At 41.9% G+C, this 21,689-nt stretch overlaps 2 protein-coding genes across 2 annotated transcripts; both read left to right on the top strand.

Moving 5' to 3' along the window:
* Positions 1-533: 533 nt before the first annotated feature.
* Positions 534-2,750, top strand: LOC311613514 (disintegrin and metalloproteinase domain-containing protein 20-like; the record flags this gene model as incomplete). The annotated part of the gene is made up of 1 exon (XM_084867496.1): positions 534-2,750. The coding sequence occupies one exon, from the start codon at positions 534-536 to the stop codon at positions 2,748-2,750; it is 2,217 nt and encodes a 738-aa protein (XP_084723622.1).
* A 6,377-nt stretch (positions 2,751-9,127) lies between these two features.
* On the top strand, positions 9,128-9,864 carry LOC311613509 (disintegrin and metalloproteinase domain-containing protein 30-like; the record flags this gene model as incomplete). Its single annotated transcript, XM_084867480.1, is given in 2 exon segments — positions 9,128-9,602; positions 9,605-9,864. Coding segments are annotated over 2 exon segments (735 nt in total).
* Between the last annotated feature and the right edge of the window lie 11,825 nt (positions 9,865-21,689).

Raw genomic sequence — 21,689 nt, 5'->3', positions numbered from 1 at the left:
AGCAGTACAATCTTGGGACATAGAGTAATGTGAGTTTCACTCTATAAGAAACTATGATTATACACCCCGGTTTTTCTATTGGTGACATCTACTTACACTTTCTTTCCAACACTCAGTCCAACTGCATTTGATTTTTATAAACTGTGAGAGAATCTAATTCTCTCCTCAAAATTCTTATACAGAGAAGCTTCCACTCTCCTTACAATTCTCCATTTTAATGTCATGTTGACCTATTATGTTCTAGGCTTGAGGAAAAAAGCCAACAAGTGTCTTTAAATTACCCCCAAATCCACTTAGCCTTCCCCTGAGTCCTCTCTAAGAGACCAGGGGACCTTTCAGCCCAGGCTCCCTACATCACTGAGCACAGCCTCCCCCAAAGAATGCACCATTGTTATGCAATAGCTAACCCCTCCCCCTCCCAGGCTCTGGGGGTGCCAAACAGCCAGCCTGTCTCTGCTGTCCTCCTGTTGGAAAAGATGCCACTGCAGCTTTAGTCTTGCCTGCACTTTCTATGGTCACAGGATCCCTTGTTCATGGCAACTGCCTGGGCCAAGGCCCACCTGACAGGGCCTCTCTGGCTGCCCCTCCTCTGGCTACTCCTGTCCCAGGTCAGTTGTTCCCATGCCCTACCCGGATGGCGTTTCACTTCCTCTGAAATTGTGATTCCCAGGAAGGTGTCCCACAGGCTGGGTGGAGCTGGGGTCCGAGACCAGCTCTCCTACAGGATTCACTTCAGTGGCCGAAGACATGTGGTTCACATGAAGGTCAAGAAGGACTTCCTGCCGAGACATTTTCCAGTTATCACGGATAATGACCAGGGTGCCATGCAGGAGGACTACCCCTTTATCCCTCGAGACTGCTACTACTTTTGCTACTTGGAGGAGGTTCCTGGGTCTATGGGAACACTGGACACTTGCTATGGGGGTCTGCGAGGCATGCTGCAGGTGGATGACTCGACTTATGAAATCAAGCCTATGGAGGCTTCGACCAAGTTTGAGCATGTGATTTCTCTGCTTGTAAAAGAACCATCAACAGAGGACGAACGTTGTACGATTCAAAAAGAAGATGCAGATCTAGCATTTGAAGAGGCAAAGTTTGCAGAAACCCCGAGAGCAGCACCTGTGTATTTATGGTGGCCCCATAGGAGAGATGTCAATCTTCTCTACACAGTTAGTAACTCATTATTCAGGAGCAGGCCCAATAAGACAGATATAATAGAGAGAGTAGTGATGATGAACAGCATATTACACAGCATTTATTATCATCATCGTCTGGTTGTCCACTTACATGCCTTGATCATATGGGAGTATCAAGATGAAAAGGACTTAACGATTTGGGATTCTATACATCAAGCTATGACATCATATGGTTACTATAAATATGAAAAATATTATCCCACAATAAATCATGATACAGCAGTACTTCTTACAGGACATAAAATCGCTGAGAGAGAATATTTTGCCTTTGATGATGGTTTATGCAACCCCAACTGGGGGGCAATGTATGTATATGTAAAATATTTTCATCTATTCTTTAGTGCCAGTGTTGCTGCACATACACTGGGTCATATGTTTAACATGAAGCATGATGTAGCTGGTTGTAAATGTTTTCGAAGAACTTTTTGTGTCATGGCTCGTTACGTAGGTCTTAATGATATGTTCAGCAATTGTTCTTATACGCCATTGCACTATCGAATGCAAGTTTATGATGAATGTTTGGCTTACACAAGACCACCATACAATAATTTTCCTTATGTAGCGCCTCGTTGTGGCAACAAGATCATAGATGGTTCCGAAGAATGTGACTGTGGCTCCTTGAAAGACTGTGCTGAAAATAAATGTTGTGAGACCAATTGTGCCCTCTCCTTTGGAAGTCAATGCAGTACAGGAGAGTGCTGTGTTAACTGTAAATATGCTCATCCTGGAAGGATTTGTAGAGAGAAGGGTGGCATTTGTGACCTATTGGAATACTGTGACGGGAAAAAGGCTACTTGTCCAGATGACTTTTATATCCAGGATGGAACCCCGTGTTCGGCATTATCCGTTTGTGTGAGAGGAAACTGTAGTGACCGTGACTTGCAGTGTCAAGCCCTGTTTGGCTACCAAGTAAGAGATGCCCCACAAGTGTGCTATGATATCTTGAATGTAAGGGGTGACCGATTTGGAAACTGTGGACAGCACTTTTATAAAGGGGGAGAAAGACATAAACCATGTGAGTCAGATGATGTTCTTTGTGGAATTTTGCACTGTCGTGATGTCAAAGAAGTACCTGGTGGAGGTGAGCACACTACATTTCATCAGCTATTAGCCAAGCAAGAAAAATGCTTTGGATTCGATTACCACTTTGGCATAGACCTGCCACCACTGGGGTATGTAATAGATGGTGCAACCTGTGGGCCAGGAAGTTACTGTTTTAACAAGAATTGCACTTTTCATCGAGACATGGGCTTTGACTGTGATGTCAAGAAATGCAATTACAGAGGGGTGTGCAACAATAGGAAAAATTGTCACTGTCAGCATGGATGGAATCCACCCCTGTGTGACATCCGAGGACCAGGTGGCAGTATAGACAGCGGCCCTCCACTTGACAGAGAACCATCTACTCGCGGCAAAATAGATGTGAATGTAAACATGCCTCGAGTTCTAGTAATGATTCGGGCAGCCCTTTTAATGTGTGCATTCATTATTGGCTGCATTTCATACTTAGGTTCAGGAAAGGATGAAGATGAAGATGAAGAGTCTCATAATTAACCTGGTACAGAAACAGAATCCCTACAACTTTCCTAATTGCTGACTGGAACCTACGCAATCCGTAAAATCACATTGTACATCCTGGGAGAAATGGTTAATACTCACTCTGATAATGACATCATTCTATAGCTATTCCAAGGTTGTCATCTTGAAATAAAATAACTTGGAGATTTCAAAAGGCCCAGTGTGTTTCAACTCATTTAACAGGTCGTATGTGGCCATATTGTTAATATTCCTTTAGATCACATGTGTCAAACACAAGGCCCGCGGGCCAAATCCGGCCGGCCAGGCCTTGCAATGTGGCCCGCACCTCGCTGTCATCACTGCACTCCGCTGTCAGTTTATGACATTGTCAGTTTATGACTGTTCAGTAAACCATTCGGCCCGCGATTTAGGCTGGATTTTAGATTTTGGCCCCTTCTCTGATTGAGTTCGACACCCCTACTTTAGATGATAGTAGGTACTTAGATTCACTAGCAAGAGGACCCGTACTTAAGTAAGATGTTGGTCCTTATGTCTTATAGATACACCTGAAGAAAACCTTGTGTACAGTAGTGTGCACGATTTTTATAACAGTTTTCCATTAACTAGTTATGTACTAAATTTCCGTTATTTGTTGACTTTATTGTGAGTGTAAAGTAAGCATATGAGGAATTCCTCTTTAGAAAAACTGGGAAGATAAAAATACTTCTGGGGCATAGGATCATGATATCAAAAGTACTGCTACCACTTGCTCAGTTTGTGATCCTTCATGAAGTCTTAGAATTTTATGTTTTCAAGATCCACAAATACATGTAGAAATTATAGATATGTATTTCTGAGGTTAAATCATGCTCAAAGAAAACATCTAAGAAATGCCCCCAGGTTGGAAGCACATTCTGTGCTAACTCTGACATTTTCCTAATTGTCATTATTCTTCTTTGGTTGTGCTAAACTGGAGTATCCTATATAATAAAGATGTAATATGCAAATTGACCATCACTCCAACACACAAGATGGTCACCTTCATGTGGTCTAAGATGGCAGACCCCACCTGGTCACAAGATGGCTGCCACAGTTGGCCAGCAGGGGAGGACTGTTGGGGGTGTCCAGGAATACAGGGGAGGCTGGGGACCCAGGCCTGCTTGGGAGATCAGTTGTGTTTGATCAAGCCAGCAGAGGACAGCAATCAAGGGACACATTACACAGGCACAGCTCTCGGGGTTTCTGCAGGGGAAGGCAGTTCAGGGAGACCAGGCCTGCAGGGTAGGGCTGTTGCTGGGGACCAGACTGGTAATGAGGGCTATGGGGGTGAGGAGGCCAGCAGGGGAATGAAGTTTGGGTTGACCTGGCCAACCGGTGAGGGAAATTGGGGTGGGCAGGCTAGTATGGGAGGAAAGTTAGGGGGAAGTGGGCCTGATTTAGGGTCATCAGACCTGCAAGTTAAAACAGTTAGGAGGGTGGTACCCAGGCATGCAGGGGAGGTCAGTTATGGGCCATTAGCCCTGCACGAGAGGGCAGAAATGGGTGACTGGACCAGTAGAGAAGGGCCATTGGAGGGTACCATGCCAGCATGGGACGGTATTTGGGCTGGGGGATCAGTAGCAGGGGTGAGAAGTTAGACAAGACCAGGCCGGCAGGGGAAAGCAGTTAGGGGAGACCAGACCAGCAGGAGAAGGCAGTTATTGGCAGCTGGGCCGCAGGAGAGCAGTTAGGCATTTATTAAGCTGGCAGGGGAGAAGTTAGGGCATGATCAGGAAGGCAAGCAGAAGCGGTTAGGGGCAATCAGGCAGGCAGGCTGGCGAGTGGTTGGGAGCCATCAGTCCTGAACTGTGAAAGTGCAGTCACACATCCCTTAAGAGGTTCCAGATTGCAGGCTGGGCTGAGGGACACAAAGCCCCCTCCCTAACTCACGCCATGCATGACTTTCATGCACCAGGCCACTAGTTGCAAATATAATGACTTCAGCTTTGCATCTTTATTGCAAAAACACTCAAGGAGCCATTGATGCTGATACATCATTTCATAAGGCCTCTGGTTATTGAAGTCTTAGTATCCTGTGTCACGTAAGCACAGCCAAGAGTGAACGTGAGTGGGGCCTGTGAAGGATTGAGAAAATACAAACAAGACAATGAGACCAGGGGCTCAGTGGGACATGTCCTCCTTAATATAGAGCCTCTCTGATGGAGAGCTAGTGACAGTGCCATGGACTACAAGCCATGTGTTTATTTTATAACCAGATGCTAGGAGACAAAGTAAGGGCGTGGGCAAGATGTTTACAACCTTCTCGTGAGTTTTGATCCTACTCAATTACATGCACCTGATCAAGCTTTGTTTCCTTGCAGACTATATCACTTAGGCATGTGGTTGTTGAAGTCATAGTATCTCACAATTAAAATCTAAGGAACTGACTAATCACAACCTGTCTATAAATTACAGAACAGAACTCATTGTCTGATGTGTGTACAAAGACAGACATTTAGGTCAAAGGAAACAGGAGCAAAAACTTCAGACACAGTGCACTAGGACAGAGTCTGATAAGTAGTGTGTTCTATTTGTGCCATTTAGACGCCTTAGGCTTCAGATCAAGTTCTTTATAAAAATACAGAATCCAGATGAGGGCAGCCACCCAACTGTGGAGGAGGGATGTAGCAGGAGAGAATCAGTCTGTTACACTGCAATTATTCCTTCTTGTATAAAGCTCTAATGGCCAGCACTTGCAGGTGGCTTACTGGTATGTGGTTGAGTGATTTGGACCTTCATCCTTGATGGTTCTGAGTCCCTATTTGCTATACTACTACCAGATGGGGGGGCTGCAACTGGATGTCCAAAATCAAGGTTGGACGAACACTGATTAACAGGTTTATCTCTTGTAGATGCATGGGCAATTGTTGAAACCAGACTCCCTTCCTAGGAGGGGAGCAAATCTGTTTCAGTTTCAGCAGTCTGTTGACTAGAGCATGTTAATTGTGGACCCAGCAAGATTTTCCCTCTCTCCTCCCCAACGCCTACCTCCCACACTTTTTTAATTTTGGTTCATTACTTACTAATCTATTTTACATTTCTTAAGGACCTTTTGTTTCCCTGGGGCTGTTTAATTTCTTCTATGATAAATTTGATAGTGTGTGGTTTTGTCTTTGGTTATTATGCTCTCTCCAGAATGGTGAAATAAGATTTTAATCACAGCTGGGTGTAGTCTGCCCATCTGCATAGCATTGAAAATTCAGGATTTACGCCATAACTTCTAAAAGGTGGCTGTGGCATGGGAAGGCCTACCATGTGTATTCCTTAAAAGTGATTTCTAATTGGGCCAGATATCCAAGACAGATTCATTATAGCTGGACTTTTCCCAGGTAAAGCAAGGGCAGAAGGGCTCAGGGTTAGCCTTAAATTTTTAAATCCTATATCTAGAGCGTTGGCATACCAAGAAAGTGCAAAATTATAAGACAAAAGTAAAGGGGTGGATGAATATGGCCTTTGCCGGCAAAGCTATTAATAATGACATGTATCCTTGCCACATGGAGCCTGGTCGTTTATGATACACTTTTTCTGATCATAACAGCAATTAGCACTATGACTAAATCCATGGGAGCATGTCATGCACTTGAGGCCAGCTTAGTTTGCTTTAGCAATGACAGAACATCTGACGTAGCAGCTACAATAACAGATTCTGCTGTGTAGAGCTTGATGTATTTTACAGTCATTCTTCAGAATCAGTATAGTTTTTTTAGGGGCCCCATTGGTGATTTGAGTGGGATATGATAGAGACAAGTACTGTTGCATGTTTTAGTCTTTTCTTCTTTTCTGATACAATTTTAAATTTAATCTTACTCACATTTCACAAAACCCAGACACACTTACAATTTCAACGTGTGAATTTGAGAGGGACACTAATACAGCACACTCCAGTCACGATCCACAAGTTTTCCATTACTAGAAAGTTCACTCCTTCATTCCCAAGTCAGGAAACTACTGATTTAAATTCTATTTCCAGAACTGGTTTTGGAATGTTCTAGAGCCTCATAAAATTTATATCATATGTTAAGTTGCTTTGGTCTCATGTTTTTCTGCCATCATCACACCATTATCATATCTGTGAGACACATCCATGATAGATCCTCCCTTCCCCCAACTGATGGACGCAGAATGAAGCGAACTCTACCTGCAGCCCAAACATTCATGAATACCTAACCAGGCACTTTATATGGACTGTACATTAAACCAGCAATCAGCACCTGCCAAATACCCTAAGCCCCTGATTCCTAAGTCCCTAATCATGTGCCTTATATAAATCCACCAATCAGCGTGTGCCAAGTACCCTAATCCCCATCCCTTCCCTTAACTCCTCTCGAAAGGCTCCTTCACCCCTGCACATGTGCTCTTTCTCCCTTTGGAAGGTAGCCCGGCAGGGGTCTTCTCTTCTAATAAACCCTGTGTCCTGGTTCTCTGGCCCTCTGTCTCATCTTTCAATCCATGTTCTTACACGTATCAGGAGTCTCTTCTGAATTAGTGAGAATATTCCATGGAACAAATAGACATTTTTGTTTATCCATTGGTCTGTTGAGTACTGGTTGTTCCCATTTGATGGGGAAAATTCATGCATTATGCCCCTATGGATATTCATGCCCACATCTTAGGGGTAATTTCCTAGCACTGCAATCTCAGAAACATAGACTAGGTATGAATTTCACTCTACAGGAAACCATGATTATACATCCTGTATTTCTATTCATTACATCTAGTTACATTTCCTTTCCATCACTTTGTCCAACTGCATTTGATTTTTATAAAGTGTGAATCTAATTCTCTCCTCCAAATTTTTATACGGAGAAACTTCCACTGTCCTTACCATTCTCCATTTTAATGTCATGTTGACCTATTATGTTCTAGGCTTGAGGAAAAAAGCCACCAAGTGTCTTAAAATTACCCCCAAATCCACTTAGCCTTTCCCTGCGTCTTCTCTAAGAGACCATGGGACCTTTCAGCCCAGGCTCCCTACATCACTGAGCACAGCCTCCCCCAAAGAATGCACCATTGTTATATAATAGCTACCCCACCTCACTCTATCTCTTGGGGTGCCAAACATCCAGCCTCTCTCTGCTGTCCTCTGGCTGGAAAAGATGATACTGTAGCTTTAGTCTTGCCTTCACTTTCCATGGTCACAGGTTCCCTTGCTCATGGGGCCTATCTGGGCCAAGGCCCACCTGACAGGGCCTCTCAGGTTGCCCCTCCTCTGGCTACTCCTATACCAGGTCAGTTGTTCCCATACCCTACCTAGATGGTTTTTCACTTCCTCTGAAATTGTGACTTCCCACGAAGGGTTCCACAGGCTGGTTGGAGCTGGGGTCCGAGACCAGCTGTCCTACAGGATTCACTTCTGTGGCCAAAGATATGTGGTTCACATGAAGATCAAGGAGGACTTGCTGCCCAGACATTTTCCAGTTATCACTGATAATGACCAGGGTGCCATGCAGGAGGACTACCCCTTTATCCCTCAAGACTGCTACTACTTTTGCTACTTAGAGGAGGTTCCTGGGTCCATGGGCACACTGGACACTTGCTTGGGGGTCTGCGAGGGATGCTGCAGGTGGATGACTCGACTTATGAAACCAAGGCAATGGAGGCTTCGACCAAGTGTGAGCATGTGATTTCTCTGCTTGTGAAAGAGTGATCTACAGAGGATGAATGCTGTACCATTGAAAAAGAAGATGCAGCATTTGAAGAGGCAAAGTTTGCAGAAACACTGAGAGCAGCGCCTGTGTATTTATGGTGGCCCCATAGGAGAGACTTAAAACTTCACTGCACAATTACTAACTCATTATACAAGATCAAGCCTAATCAGACATATCTAATGGAGTGGTGATGAAAAATTTAGAGGAGACAATTAGATTCACACTTTATAAAAATCAAATGCAGTTGGACTGAGTGATGGAAAGGAAATGTAACTAGATGTCACCAATGGAGAAACAGGATGTATAATCATGGTTTCCTGGAGAGTGAAACTCACACCTAATCTATGTTTCTGATATTGCAGTGCTAGGAAATTACCCCTAAGATGTGGGGATGAATATTCATAGGAGCATTATTCATCGTCACCATCGTCTGGTTGTCCACATACGTGTCTTGTTCATATGGGAGAATAGGAAACAAGTTGAGGTAACAAATTATGACAATGAAGGTAGAGCTATGGAAATTTAAGGTTTGTGGAAATATTATGAATGGCATAAGTTCATTTCTCATTATACTATAATACTTCTTACAGGACATAAAATCGCTGGTAAAACACATTTTGGCTTGCAAGATGGAATATGCAACAACAACTGGGGGGTAATTTTGTATATGTACCATATTATCATCTATTCTTAGGTGCCAGTGTCGCTGCACATTAACTGGGTCATATGCTTAACGTGAACCATAATGTAGCAGGTTGTAAATGTTTTCGAAGAACTTTCTGTGTCATGGCTCCTCACCCAGGTCTTAAGGATATGTTCAGCAATTGTTCTTATACCCCAATCCACTATCGAATGCATGTTTATGATGAATGTTTGGCTTACACAATGGCTCCATACAATAATTTTCCTTATGTAGCGCCTGGTTGTGGTAACAAGATCATAGATGGTTACGAAGAATGTGACTGTGGCTCCTTGAAAGACTATGCTGAAAATAAATGTTGTGAGACCAATTGTGCCCTCTCCCTTGGAAGTCTATGCAGTACAGGAGAGTGCTGTGTTAACTGTAAATATGCTCATCCTGGAAGGATTTGTAGAGAGAAGGGTGGCATTTGTGACCTATTGGAGTACTGTGACGGGAAAAAGGCTACTTGTCCAGATGACATTTATATCCAGGATGGAACCCCGTGTTCAGCATTATCCGTTTTGTGAGAGAAAACTGTAGTGACCGTGACATGCAGTGTCAAGCCCTGTTTGGCTATGAAGTAACAGATGCCCCGCAAGTGTGCTATGATATCTTGAATGTAAGGGGTGACCGATATGGAAAATGTGGGCAGCTCTTATACAAAAGAGGAGAAACACATAAACATGTGAATCAGATGATGTACTTTGTGGCACTTTGCACTGTCGTAATGTCAAACAAGTACCTGGTGGAGGTACGCACACCACATTTCATCAGCTATTAGCTAACCAAGAAAAATGCTTTGGATTCGACTACTAATTTGGAATAGACCTGCTATCTCTTGCGAATGTAATAGACGGTGCAACCTGTGGGCCAGGAAGTTACTGTTTTAAAATAAATTGCACTTTTCATCAAGATATGGGCTTTGACTGTGATGTCAAGAAATACAATTTCAGAGGGGTGTGCAACAAAAGGAAAAATTGTCACTGTCAGCACGGATGGAATCCACCCCTGTGTGACATCCGAGGACCAGGTGGCAGTATAGACAACGGCCCTCCACCTGACAGAGAACCATCTTCTCGCAGCAAAATAGATGTGAATGCAAACCGGGCTCGCTCTACTTCTAGTGTTGATTCGTTCAGCCCTTTTAATGTGTGCATTCATTGTTGGTTACTTTTCATACTTAGGTTCAGAGGATGAAGATGAAGAGTCTAATAATTAAACTGGTACAGAAACAGAATCCCCACAACTTTCCTAAATGCTGACTGGAACCTACGAAATTGGTAAAAGCGCATTGTACTTACTGGGAGAAATGGTTAATACTCACTCTGATAATGACATCATTCTACAGCTATTCCAAGGTTGTCATCTTAAAAGAAAATAACTTGGAGATTTCAAAAGGCCCATTGTGTTTCAACCCATTTAACACATCATATGTGGCTATATTGTTAATATTCCTATAGATGACAGTAGGAACTCTTAGATTCACTAGCAAGAGGACCTGTACTTAATTAACATGTTGGTCCTTATGTCTTATACATGTGCCTGAAGAAAACCTTGTGTACAGTAGTTTGCACAATTTTTATAACAGTTTTCCATAACTGCTTATGTGCTAAATTTCTGTTATTGTTGACTTTATTGCCAGTGTAAAGTAAGCATAAGAGGAATCCCTCATCAGAAAAAAGGGGAAAATCAAAAACTTCTTTGGCATAGGCCCGAGATGTCAACAATACTGCCAGCACACTTGCTCAGTTTGTGATTTTTCATGAAGTTTTAGAATTTTATGTTTTGAAGATCCACAATTAATATGGAAAAATTATATACATAATATGTATATATTTCTAAAGTTATATCATGATCAAAGAATGCATCTAAGAAAAGCTCACAGGTTTTAAGCACTTACTATGCTAACTCTGTCATTTTCCTAATTGTCATTATTCTTCTTTGGTTGTGGTCAACCTGGGGTATCCTATATTTTAAAGAGTTAATATGAAAACTGACCACCACTGCAACACACAAGATGGCCACCCTCATGCTGTCAAAATTGCTTGCCCCCAGGAGGATACATGATGGCTGCCACAAGATGGCCAGCAGGGGAGGGAAGGTGGAGGTGACCAGGTACACAGGGAAAGACAGTTTGGAGGGACCCAGGCCTGTTGGGGAATTCTGTTATGGGCGATCAGGCCAGCAGAGGAGAACACTTAGGGGAGATTAGATTGGCAGGGGAGAGCAGTTGTGGGGTGGACCACACCTGCAGGTGTAGGCAGTTGGGTTGAACAGGCTGGCAAGGAGGGGCATTGAGGGGGGACCTGGCCAACTGGGGAGGACAGTGGGGGGGGGGGGGGATGGGGAACGCTGGCCTGCATGCAAGAGTAGTTGGTAAGATCCAACGTTTAGAGGAAGGCAGTTGGGGGCAACCAGGCCTGTATGGGAGGTCAGTTATGGATGATCAGGCCAGCAGGGGAGATCACTTAAAGGAGACAAGGACTACAGGGGAGGGCAGTTGGAGGGGACCAGGCCTGTGGGGAGGGGAGTTGGGGCAACTGACCTGGCAGGAGAGGGCAGTTAAGGGTGACCAGGCTGGCAACATATGGTGGTCAGGGATGATTGAGCCAGCAGTGGAGCACAGTTAGGGACAATCAGGCCTGCATGGGAGGTTAGTTTTGGGTGATCAGACCTGCAGGGAAGGGCAGTTAGGGGTGACTGGGTTGGCAGAGGAGGGCAATTAGGGGTGACCAGGTCAGCATGAGAGGGTAGTTGGGTTGGACTAGGCCTGCAGGGGAGGGCAGTTGGGGGCGACCAGAAAAGCAGGGAAGAGCAGTTCGGGGAGACCAGGCCAGCAGGAGAGGGCAATTAGGAGAAACCAAGCCACCAGAAGAGTGCAGTTGGGGCAATCAGGCTGGCAGAAGAGCAGTTAGGCATTGATGAGGTTGGCAGAGGAGAGGTTAGGGGTGATCAGGCTGACAGGCAGAAGCGGTTGGGGCAATCAGGCAGGCTGGCAGACGAGTGTTGTGAGAGGGCAGTTGAACATCCCTCAAGGGGTTCCAGATTGCAGGCTTGTCTGAGGGACACAAAGCTCCCCTTCCCAACCCATCCCCATGTACAAATTTCATGCACCAGGCCTCTACTTGCAAATATAATGACTTCAGCCTTGCATCTTTATTGCAAAACTATACCAGAGGAGCCATTGATGCTGATACATAATTTCATAAGGCCTCTGATATTGAAGTCATAATATTTAGGGCCATACCAGCATGACCAAGAGTGATCCTGACTGGGGCTGGTGAAGGGTTGAGAAAAGACAGACAAGAGAATGAGAGCTGGGGCTCAGTGGGACACTGTCCTTTCTGATGCAGACCTAGCGACAGTACCACGGAATACAAGGCATGACTTTATTTTATAACCAGATGCCAGGAGGCAAAGTAAGGAAGTGGTGAAGATGTTTACAACATTCTCAAGAATTTTGATCCTTCTCAATTACATGCACCTGATCAAGCTTTGTTTCCTTGCAGCCTATATCACTTAGGCACGTGGGGCAACCTGTTTGAACCATAGGTTCAAGCTTACAACTATAGCTGTTGCCTATAATTGTGCTGGGAGAGCCCTGACTCCAAGCTGGCACTTGAACGTGGCCATGAGAGGACTGTGCCCTTTCATTAGTCCAAGTCTTCACCCTGTCCAAACACTGTAGCTGCTATCCACATATGTCATAATTAAAATCTAAGGAATTGACTAATCACAGCCTACCTATAAATGACAGAACAGAACTCCTGGTCTGATATGTGTGTACAAAGACACACATTTAGGTCAAAGGAAACAGGAAGCAATCACTTCAGAAATAGTGCACTAGGACAGAGTCTGATAAGTAGTGTGTTGTATTTGTGCCGTTTAGACGCCTCAAGCTTCAGATCAAGTTTCTTTGTGCAAATACTGAGTCCAGATGAAGGCAGCCACCAAATGGTGGAGGAGGGACGCAGCAAGAATGAATCAGTCTGTCACACTGCAATTAATTAGTCCATCTTGTATAGAGCTCCCATGGCCAGCACTTGCAGGTGGCTTACTGGTATGTGGTTGAGTGATTTGGACTTTCATCCAGATGGGTCTGAGTCCCAATATTCTATACCCTTACCAAACAGGGGAGCTGCATTTGCAGTTGTCAACTGGCTCTCCAAAAATCGAGGTTGGAAAACCACTGACTAAGAGGGTTATTTCTTGCTGATTCATGGGCAACTGTTGGGACCAGGCTCTCTTCTAAGGAGGAGAGCAATTCTTTTTCAGATTCAGCAGCCTGTTGACCAGAGCATGTCAATTGTGGACCGAGCAATATTTTTCGTCTTTTCTTTCCCTGACTCCCGCCACCACTTTTTCAATATTAGCTCATATCCTTACTAATCTGTTTTGCATTTGTTAAGGACCTCTTGTTTCCTAGGGGCTGTTTAATTTCTTCTATGATGACTTAGACAGTGTGTGGTTTTGTCTTTGGTTATCATGCTCTCTCCAGAATGGTGAAATAAGATTTTAACCACAGTGTGGAAATAGTCTGCCCATCTAAAATGTTTTTAAATAGCATTGACAATTCAAGGTGTACGTCAAACTTCTCAAGGTGGCTGTGTCATGGGAAGGCCTACCATGTGTATTCCTTAAAAGTGATTTCTAATTGGGCCATATATCTGAGACAGATTCATTGCAGCTGGACTTCTCCCAGTTAAAGCAAGGGCAGAAATGAATCAAGGTTAGCCTTAAATTTTTAAATCCTATATCTAGGGCTTTGGCATACCAAGAAAGTGCAAAATTATAAGACAAAGGTAAGGACATCGGTGAATATAGCCCTTGCTGATAGAGGCAAAGCTATAATATATGGACATTTATCCTTGCCTCATGGAGTCTGGTTGTTTATGATACTCTTTTTCAGATCATAATAGAAATTAGCACTATGACTAAATACATGCTCTTGAGGCCACCTTAGTTTGCTCTAGCAATGACAGGACATCTGATTCAGCAGCTACAATAAGAGATTCTGCTGTGTAGAGCTTGATGTAATTTACAGTCATTCTTCAGAATCAGTATGGTTTTTGTAGGGGCCCAATTGGTGATTTGAGTGGGTTCTGATAGAGACAACCACTGCTGCATGTTTTAGACTTTTATTTTTTTCTGATACAATTTTAAAGTTTACTCAAATTTCACAAAACCCAGGTACACTTACAATTTCAACATGTGAATTTGGGACACAAATAATTAATTATAGCACTTCCCAGTCAAGATACACACGTTTTCGGGGGCGGAGCTTGAAGATGGCGACCGAACAGTCGGACTTGTTCTGACTCTGGTCCCAGAACAGATAAAAGTAACATCTGAGTCGCTCAGGGAGGGTTGATTGGCAGCTGAGGGGCAGCAGAGGTTTCAAGGAAGCTAGGCAGCGATCCGCTGGACAGGATTTCCAGCCGGTGGCCAACACAGCCACAGCGGCGGCCGCGGCGGCTGCGGCGGCGGCAGAAGCAGCGGCGGCGGCGCTGTGAGAAAGGAGTGGCTTCTCTGAGGCCGGGAAAGCCCACAGCGGAGAGGTCCATCCAGTAGCTGAGACGCCCGAGTTGGCGCTGGCGTGTGGATTCAAAGGAGTTCTTCGGTCACCCACGGAAAGGTCAGAATTTGCGAGGAAAGCCTGAGAGATCGCGGTCCCGCGGTGCCGGCAGCCACAGTAGCCGGGGAGTTCCGGCCCTGCCTCCATGCAGCGCCCGCAAAGCTGAACCCTAAGAAGGCTGCAGCGACATCTAGTGCTGGGTTTGGCATAAGCTTCCCCAGAAGCGGGAATTTTTTTTTTTTTTTTTTTTTTTTTTTTTTTTTTTTTTTAAAGCCAGGGGACACGGGACAGAGTGCTAAGAATCGCGGCTGTCCCGCCAAGGGCGGAACATCTGGACACCTCGGCGCCTGATCCCCTTCACCCCCTAGCTTCGGAATACTAGGGAAGATCAGCCTAGTTGGGCATATCCGGGGAATTTGCAGGGAGAAAGTGCCTCCCTGGAAACAAGGGATCGGAGCCAGAAGAGATAGTCTGGGAGCCAGCTGGCACCCTGCCAGCTAGAGCCATAGAGAAAGAAGGCCGGAGCAACCAAAAAGACTGGGAGGTCAAACCGGAAACACTGACACCTAAGAGCTGAATTACAAACTGCCCTTCTTTTTTTTTTTTTTCTTTTTTTTTCCTTTCTTTTCTTTTGTCTTTTAATTAATCAAAAATAAATGGACACAAATATCTAAGATATAGTCTACTAAAAATTAAGGATTACCTTACAAAACTGAGGTGCAGTGGAAAGCTGGGAACTGCAAGACTGTCTGGTCCGAGAATCAGAAGTGCCAAATACATTAACTGAGGAAGTGAGTGACCAGTACTGGTCATTTTTATGCTAATTTTGCTATACTTTACTTTATTTTCATTTTTTACATCTTTTATTTAATTTTCATTTTTCATATCTTTTACTTAAGAAACAATTTTTTTTCTTTTTTCCTTACTTGATTTTACCTTTTCAATTACTACATTTTTCAATCTCTATCACTATTACTACAGCTATTTTGCAATTTTTTAAAAAAAAAAATTTTATTTATTTTTTTTTTCTTTCTTTCTTTTCTTTTTTTTCTCTCTCTAGTACCATTTTATTTTTTCTTTATTTTACATTGGGAGTAACTTTCATTCTATTTTAATCTCTACTATAGCATCATTCAACCCTATCTCAACTCAACCTTTACACTATCACTCTCTTACTAAACTTTACCCTTTAGTCTACAGTTTATCCTATCCCTTTCCGGCTTTAGTTTTTCCTCTATTCTCTCTCTATACCCCCTGCTAAAGCTCTCACTATACTTATAGACCTAAGTTCCAACCCCTGATCCAAGTGTATAAATACCAATCTCTGCACTATATTAACTAGTTAAAAAAAAAAAAAAAAATCCATTCTCCCCTCTATCCTTTTCGCATTGTATGTGTGAAGGTTGATTATTGTGAATTTTTATGCCTTTTAGTGAAATTGTTATGCTTATTCCTGTATTGTTATTGTTGCTTTGTATTTTTTTTTAAATCCTCTGTTTTTGTTTGTTTATTTTACTTCTGTATATCATAGCCTTACTTAATAATAGTGGATATTGTAGTTTGTATTAATCTCCAAGTATTGTTACTGGCATTGGCTGGGTCCAGAGGTTTTTCTATGGCAATTTTCTCCATATATATATAGTTTGTTTCCCATTTCTCTTTTAGTTTGCTTCTTCTCTCTCTTTCTCTCTCTCTCTCTCTCCCTCTTCTTTTTTTCCCTGTTTTCCAACTTCATTTTGTCATTACTTTTTTCTTCTTCTTCTTTTTCTATCTCTTTATCCCTCTTTTTTTTTTAATTTACTTAATTTTTTTTTTAATTTTAATTTTATTTTTTTTTAATTTTTCTTTATTTTATTTTTACCTTTATTCCTTCTCTCCTATCCCCTAAGTTGCCTTTCTCTAGTGGTCACCTTTATTAGAGGTTATTAATATTGTAAATACATTCCTGTTAAGTGCCGCTTGTGTTGTACCTGGTAGTGTTGTATTTTGTACCTCAAAATCAACGCAGGAGAAGGAATACCACATAACCAGACATCCTGAAAAGAGAGGCCATGGGGAGACAAAAACATAGTCCGCACTTGAAAGAAAAGCAGGCATCACCAGAAAAGGAAGTAAACGAGCCAGAGGTAAGCAGCCTGCCAGAGCAAGAATTCAGAGTAATGATCATAGCATGGCTAAAAAGAATGGAAGAGAAATTTGACAAAAGCCAAGAAGAAATGAGAAAGAACCATGAGGAAATGAAGGAGAGCCATGAGGAACTGAAGAAGAACCAAGAAGAAATGAAAAGTGACATCGCTACCATGAAGAACTCAATAGAAAGCATCAAGAGTAGACTAGATGAAGCAGAGGACCGCATCAGTGAGCTAGAAGATAAGATGGAAAAAAATACCCAAGTAGAGCAACTTCTAGAAAAAAAGATTAAAAAGCAGGAGGAGAGCCTACGGGAGCTTTGGGACAAAACAAAACAAAATAATATTCGAATAATAGGGGTTCCAGAAGGAAAGGAAACTGAGGTAGACATGGAAAAAGTATTTCAAGAAATAATGACAGAAAACTTTCCTGAAATAGAAAAGAAAAAACCCACACAAATCCAAGATGCCCGCAGAGTCCCAAGCAAAATGAATCCCAGAAGACAGACTCCAAGGCACATTATAATTAAATTGGCAAACAACAACGACAAAGTAAGAATCTTAAAAGCAGCCAGAGAGAGACAGAAAGTTACATACAAAGGAACCCCCATCAGACTAGCAACTGATTTCTCAACAGAAACTTATCAGGCCAGAAGGGAATGGGATGAAATATACAAAGTCATGCAAAGGAAGGGTCTGAATCCAAGAATACTGTACCCAGCAAGGCTATCAATCAAAATTGAAGGGGAAATCAGGAGCTTCACAGACAAAAAAAGACTGAAGGAATTTATCTCCACCAAACCAGCAATGCAAGAAATGCTAAAGGGTCTACTGTAAAAATAAAGAAATAAGAAGTGAAGAAGGAACACGGGTATAGAATAAAAATGGCGTCAAATGAGTACCTATCAATAATAACCTTAAATGTAAATGGATTAAATGCTCCAATCAAAAGACATAGGGTAACAGATTGGATAAGAAAACAAGACCCATACATCTGTTGTCTACAAGAAACCCACCTCAGAAAAAGAGATGCACACAGACTGAGGGTGAAGGGATGGAAAAAAGTTTTCCAGGCAAATGGAAATGAAAAAAAAGCTGGGGTAGCAATACTTATATCTGACAAATTAGATCTCAGAGTGAAGGACATAACAAGAGATAATGAAGGCCACTTCATAATACTAAAGGGAACAATCCAACAAGAAGAAATAACCCTGGTAAATATATATGCACCCAATACAGGAGCAACCAAATACATTAAAAAACTGCTAGAGGACATTAAGGGAGAGATTAATAGCAATACAATCATAGTAGGAGATTTTAATACCCCACTGTCACCCTTCGACAAATCATCTAAACAAAAAATCAGCAAAGAAATATCAATCCTAAATGACTCACTAGACCAGATGGAATTAATTGACATCTTCAGGACACTCCACCCCAAAGCCACAGAATATACATTCTTCTCAAGTGCACATGGGACATTCTCAAAGATAGACCACATTTTGGGACATAGGCAAAGTCTCTTCAAATTCAAGAAGATAGAAATCATATCAAGTATCTTCTCAGACCATAATGGCATAAAACTGGAAATTAACTACAATAAAAATAATCCAAAGAAATCAAACACATGGAGACTAAACAGCTTGCTATTAAACAAGGACTGGGTTACCAGAGAAATCAAGGAAGAAATTAAAAACATCCTGGAAACAAATGACAATGAAAGCACAACAATCCAAAATCTTTGGGACACAGCAAAAGCAGTTTTGAGAGGGAAGTTCATATCCTTACAAGCCTATTGCAAAAAACTAGAAAAAATAGTAACAGATGATCTAACTCTACAACTCAAAGAGTTAGAAAAGGAGCAACAAGAAAAACCCAGTGTAAGCAGAAGGAAGGAAATAACAAAAATCAGAGCAGAGATAAACGACATAGAGACCAAAAAAACAATACATAAGATCAACAAAACCAAGAGCTGGTTCTTTGAAAGAATAAACAAGATAGATGGACCTCTAGCCAGGCTAACCAAGAAACAAAGAGAGAGGACCCAAATAAACAAAATCAGAAATGAAAGAGGTGAAATAACAACAGACCCCACCGAAATACAACGGATTGTTACAAAATACTACGAACAACTCTATTCCAACAAACTGAACAACCTGGAGGAAATGGACATATTCCTAGAAAAATACAAACTTCCAAAACTCAATCAGGAAGAATCTAAAAATCTCAATAGACCAGTGACTTGGGAAGAAATTGAAACAGTCATCAAAAAGCTTCCAGCAAACAAAAGCCCAGGGCCAGATGGCTTCACAGGAGAGTTTTACCAAACATTCAAGGAAGAACTAAAACCTATCCTCCTCAGACTATTCCAAAAAATTCAAGAGGAAGGAACACTTCCAAACTCCTTCTATGAAGCCAGCATCACCCTAATACCAAAACCCGATAAAGACAACTCAATGAAAGAGAATTACAGGCCAATATCCCTCATGAACATAGATGCCAAAATCCTCAACAAAATTCTAGCAAATCGGCTCCAGCAGAGCATCACAAAGATCATACACCATGACCAAGTAGGATTTATACCAGGAATGCAAGGTTGGTACAATATCCGCAAATCAATAAACGTGATACATCACATAAACAAGTTGAAAGATAAAAATCATATAGTCATATCAATTGATGCAGAAAAAGCATTTGATAAAATCCAACACCCTTTCCTGATAAAAACTCTTAACAAGGTGGGAGTACAAGGATCATACCTCAACGTAATAAAAGCTATATATGATAAACCCACAGCAAACATCATACTCAATGGGCAAAAACTAAAACCATTCCCTCTAAGAACAGGAACAAGACAGGGATGCCCACTATCGCCACTCCTCTTTGACATAGTACTGGAAGTACTAGCCATTGCAATTAGACAAGAGGAGGAAATAAAAGGCATCCAAATTGGAAAAGAAGAAGTAAAGTTATCCTTATTTGCAGACGACATGATATTGTATATAAAAAACCCAAAAGACTCCATTAAAAAACTAATTGGCTTAATAAATGAATTTGGCAATGTAGCAGGATACAAAATTAACACCAAGAAATCTATGGCATTTCTATACACCAACAGTGAGTTTATAGAAACAGAGACTAAAAAAGCAATTCCATTTACGATCGCACCAAAAAAATTAAGATACCTAGGAATAAACTTAACTAAGGAAGTAAAGGACCTATTTGCGGAAAACTACACGACACTGAAAAAAGAAATAGAGGAAGATGTAAACAGATGGAAGAACATACCATGTTCATGGATTGGTAGAATCAACATCATCAAAATGTCCATACTTCCTAAAGCAATCTATAAGTTCAATGCACTCCCCATTAAAATACCAACGGCATATTTCACTGACCTAGAAAGAACTCTCCAAAAGTTCATTTGGAACAATAAAAGACCCCGAATAGCCACAGCAATCCTGAGAAAGAAGAGTAAAGTAGGAGGTATCTCAATACCAGACTTCAAACTGTATTACAAAGCCACTGTTCTCAAAACAGCCTGGTACTGGCACAAAAACAGACATATAGATCAATGGAATCAAATTGAGAACCCAGATATCAACCCAAATCACTATGCTCAATTAATATTTGACAAAGGAGGCACTAATATACAATGGAGTCAAGACAGTCTCTTCAATAAATGGTGTTGGGAAAATTGGACAGATACATGCAAAAGAATGAAACTAGATCACCAACTTACACCATACACAAAAATAAACTCAAAATGGATACAGGACTTAAACATCAGACGGGAAACCATAAAAATACTTGAAGCATCCACAGGCAACAAAATCTCAGACGTATGCCAAAAAAACTTCTTCACTGATACTACCCCTAGTGCAATGGAAGCTAAAGAGAAAATAAACAAATGGGACTACATCAAAATAAAAAGCTTTTTTACAGCAAAAGAAACCATCAACAAAACAACAAGAAAGCCCACTGTGTGGGAGAACATATTTGCAAATGTTACCACTGATAAAGGTTTAATCTCCAACATCTACAAACAGCTTATACAACTAAATAAAAGGAAGATGAATGATCCAATTAAAAAATGGGCAATGGACCTAAATAGAATATTTTCAAAAGAAGACAGAAGGAAGGCCAAAAAGCACATGAAAACATGCTCAAAGTCACTAATTATCCGAGAGATGCAAATCAAAACAACAATGCGGTACCATCTCACACCTGTCAGAATGGCCAACATCAACAAATCAACAAACGACAAGTGTTGGCGAGGTTGCGGAGAAAAAGGAACCCTCGCGCACTGCTGGTGGGAATGTAGACTGGTGCAACCACTGTGGAGAACAGTGTGGAGTTTCCTCAAAAAACTGAAAATGGAACTCCCATTTGACCCAGTAATCCCACTTCTAGGAATATATCCCAAGAAACTTGAAACACCAATCAGAAAGGATATATGCACCCCTATGTTCATAGCAGCACAATCTACAATAGCCAGAATTTGGAAACAGCCTAAGTGTCCGTCAGCAGATGATTGGATCCAAAAACTATGGTACATCTACACAATGGAATACTATGCTGCCATAAAAAAGAAGGATTTCTCATCATTTGCAGCATCCTGGATGGAATTGGAGAACATCATGCTGAGTGAAATAAGCCAATCAATGAAAGAGAAACACCACATGACCTCACTCATTTGTGGATAATAAAGAACATTATAAACTGGTGAACCATAAGATAGATATAGAGACAGTATATCAACAAGTAGACTGTCAAGTTACAGTGGGGACGGGAGGAAGATCTGGGGGAGATAATAGATCAACCGAAGGACTTGTATACATGCATATAAGTGCAACCAATGGACACAAAACTCTGGGGAGGGAGGGGATGTGTGGGAGGGAG

The sequence above is a fragment of the Pipistrellus hanaki genome, assembly GCF_964339955.1.
Source record: "Pipistrellus hanaki genome assembly, chromosome: 1".
In the NCBI taxonomy this organism is placed as follows: Eukaryota; Metazoa; Chordata; class Mammalia; order Chiroptera; family Vespertilionidae; genus Pipistrellus; species Pipistrellus hanaki.
The sequence above is the reverse complement of the archived record's forward strand: the minus strand, read 5'-3'. Positions and strand labels throughout refer to the sequence as shown.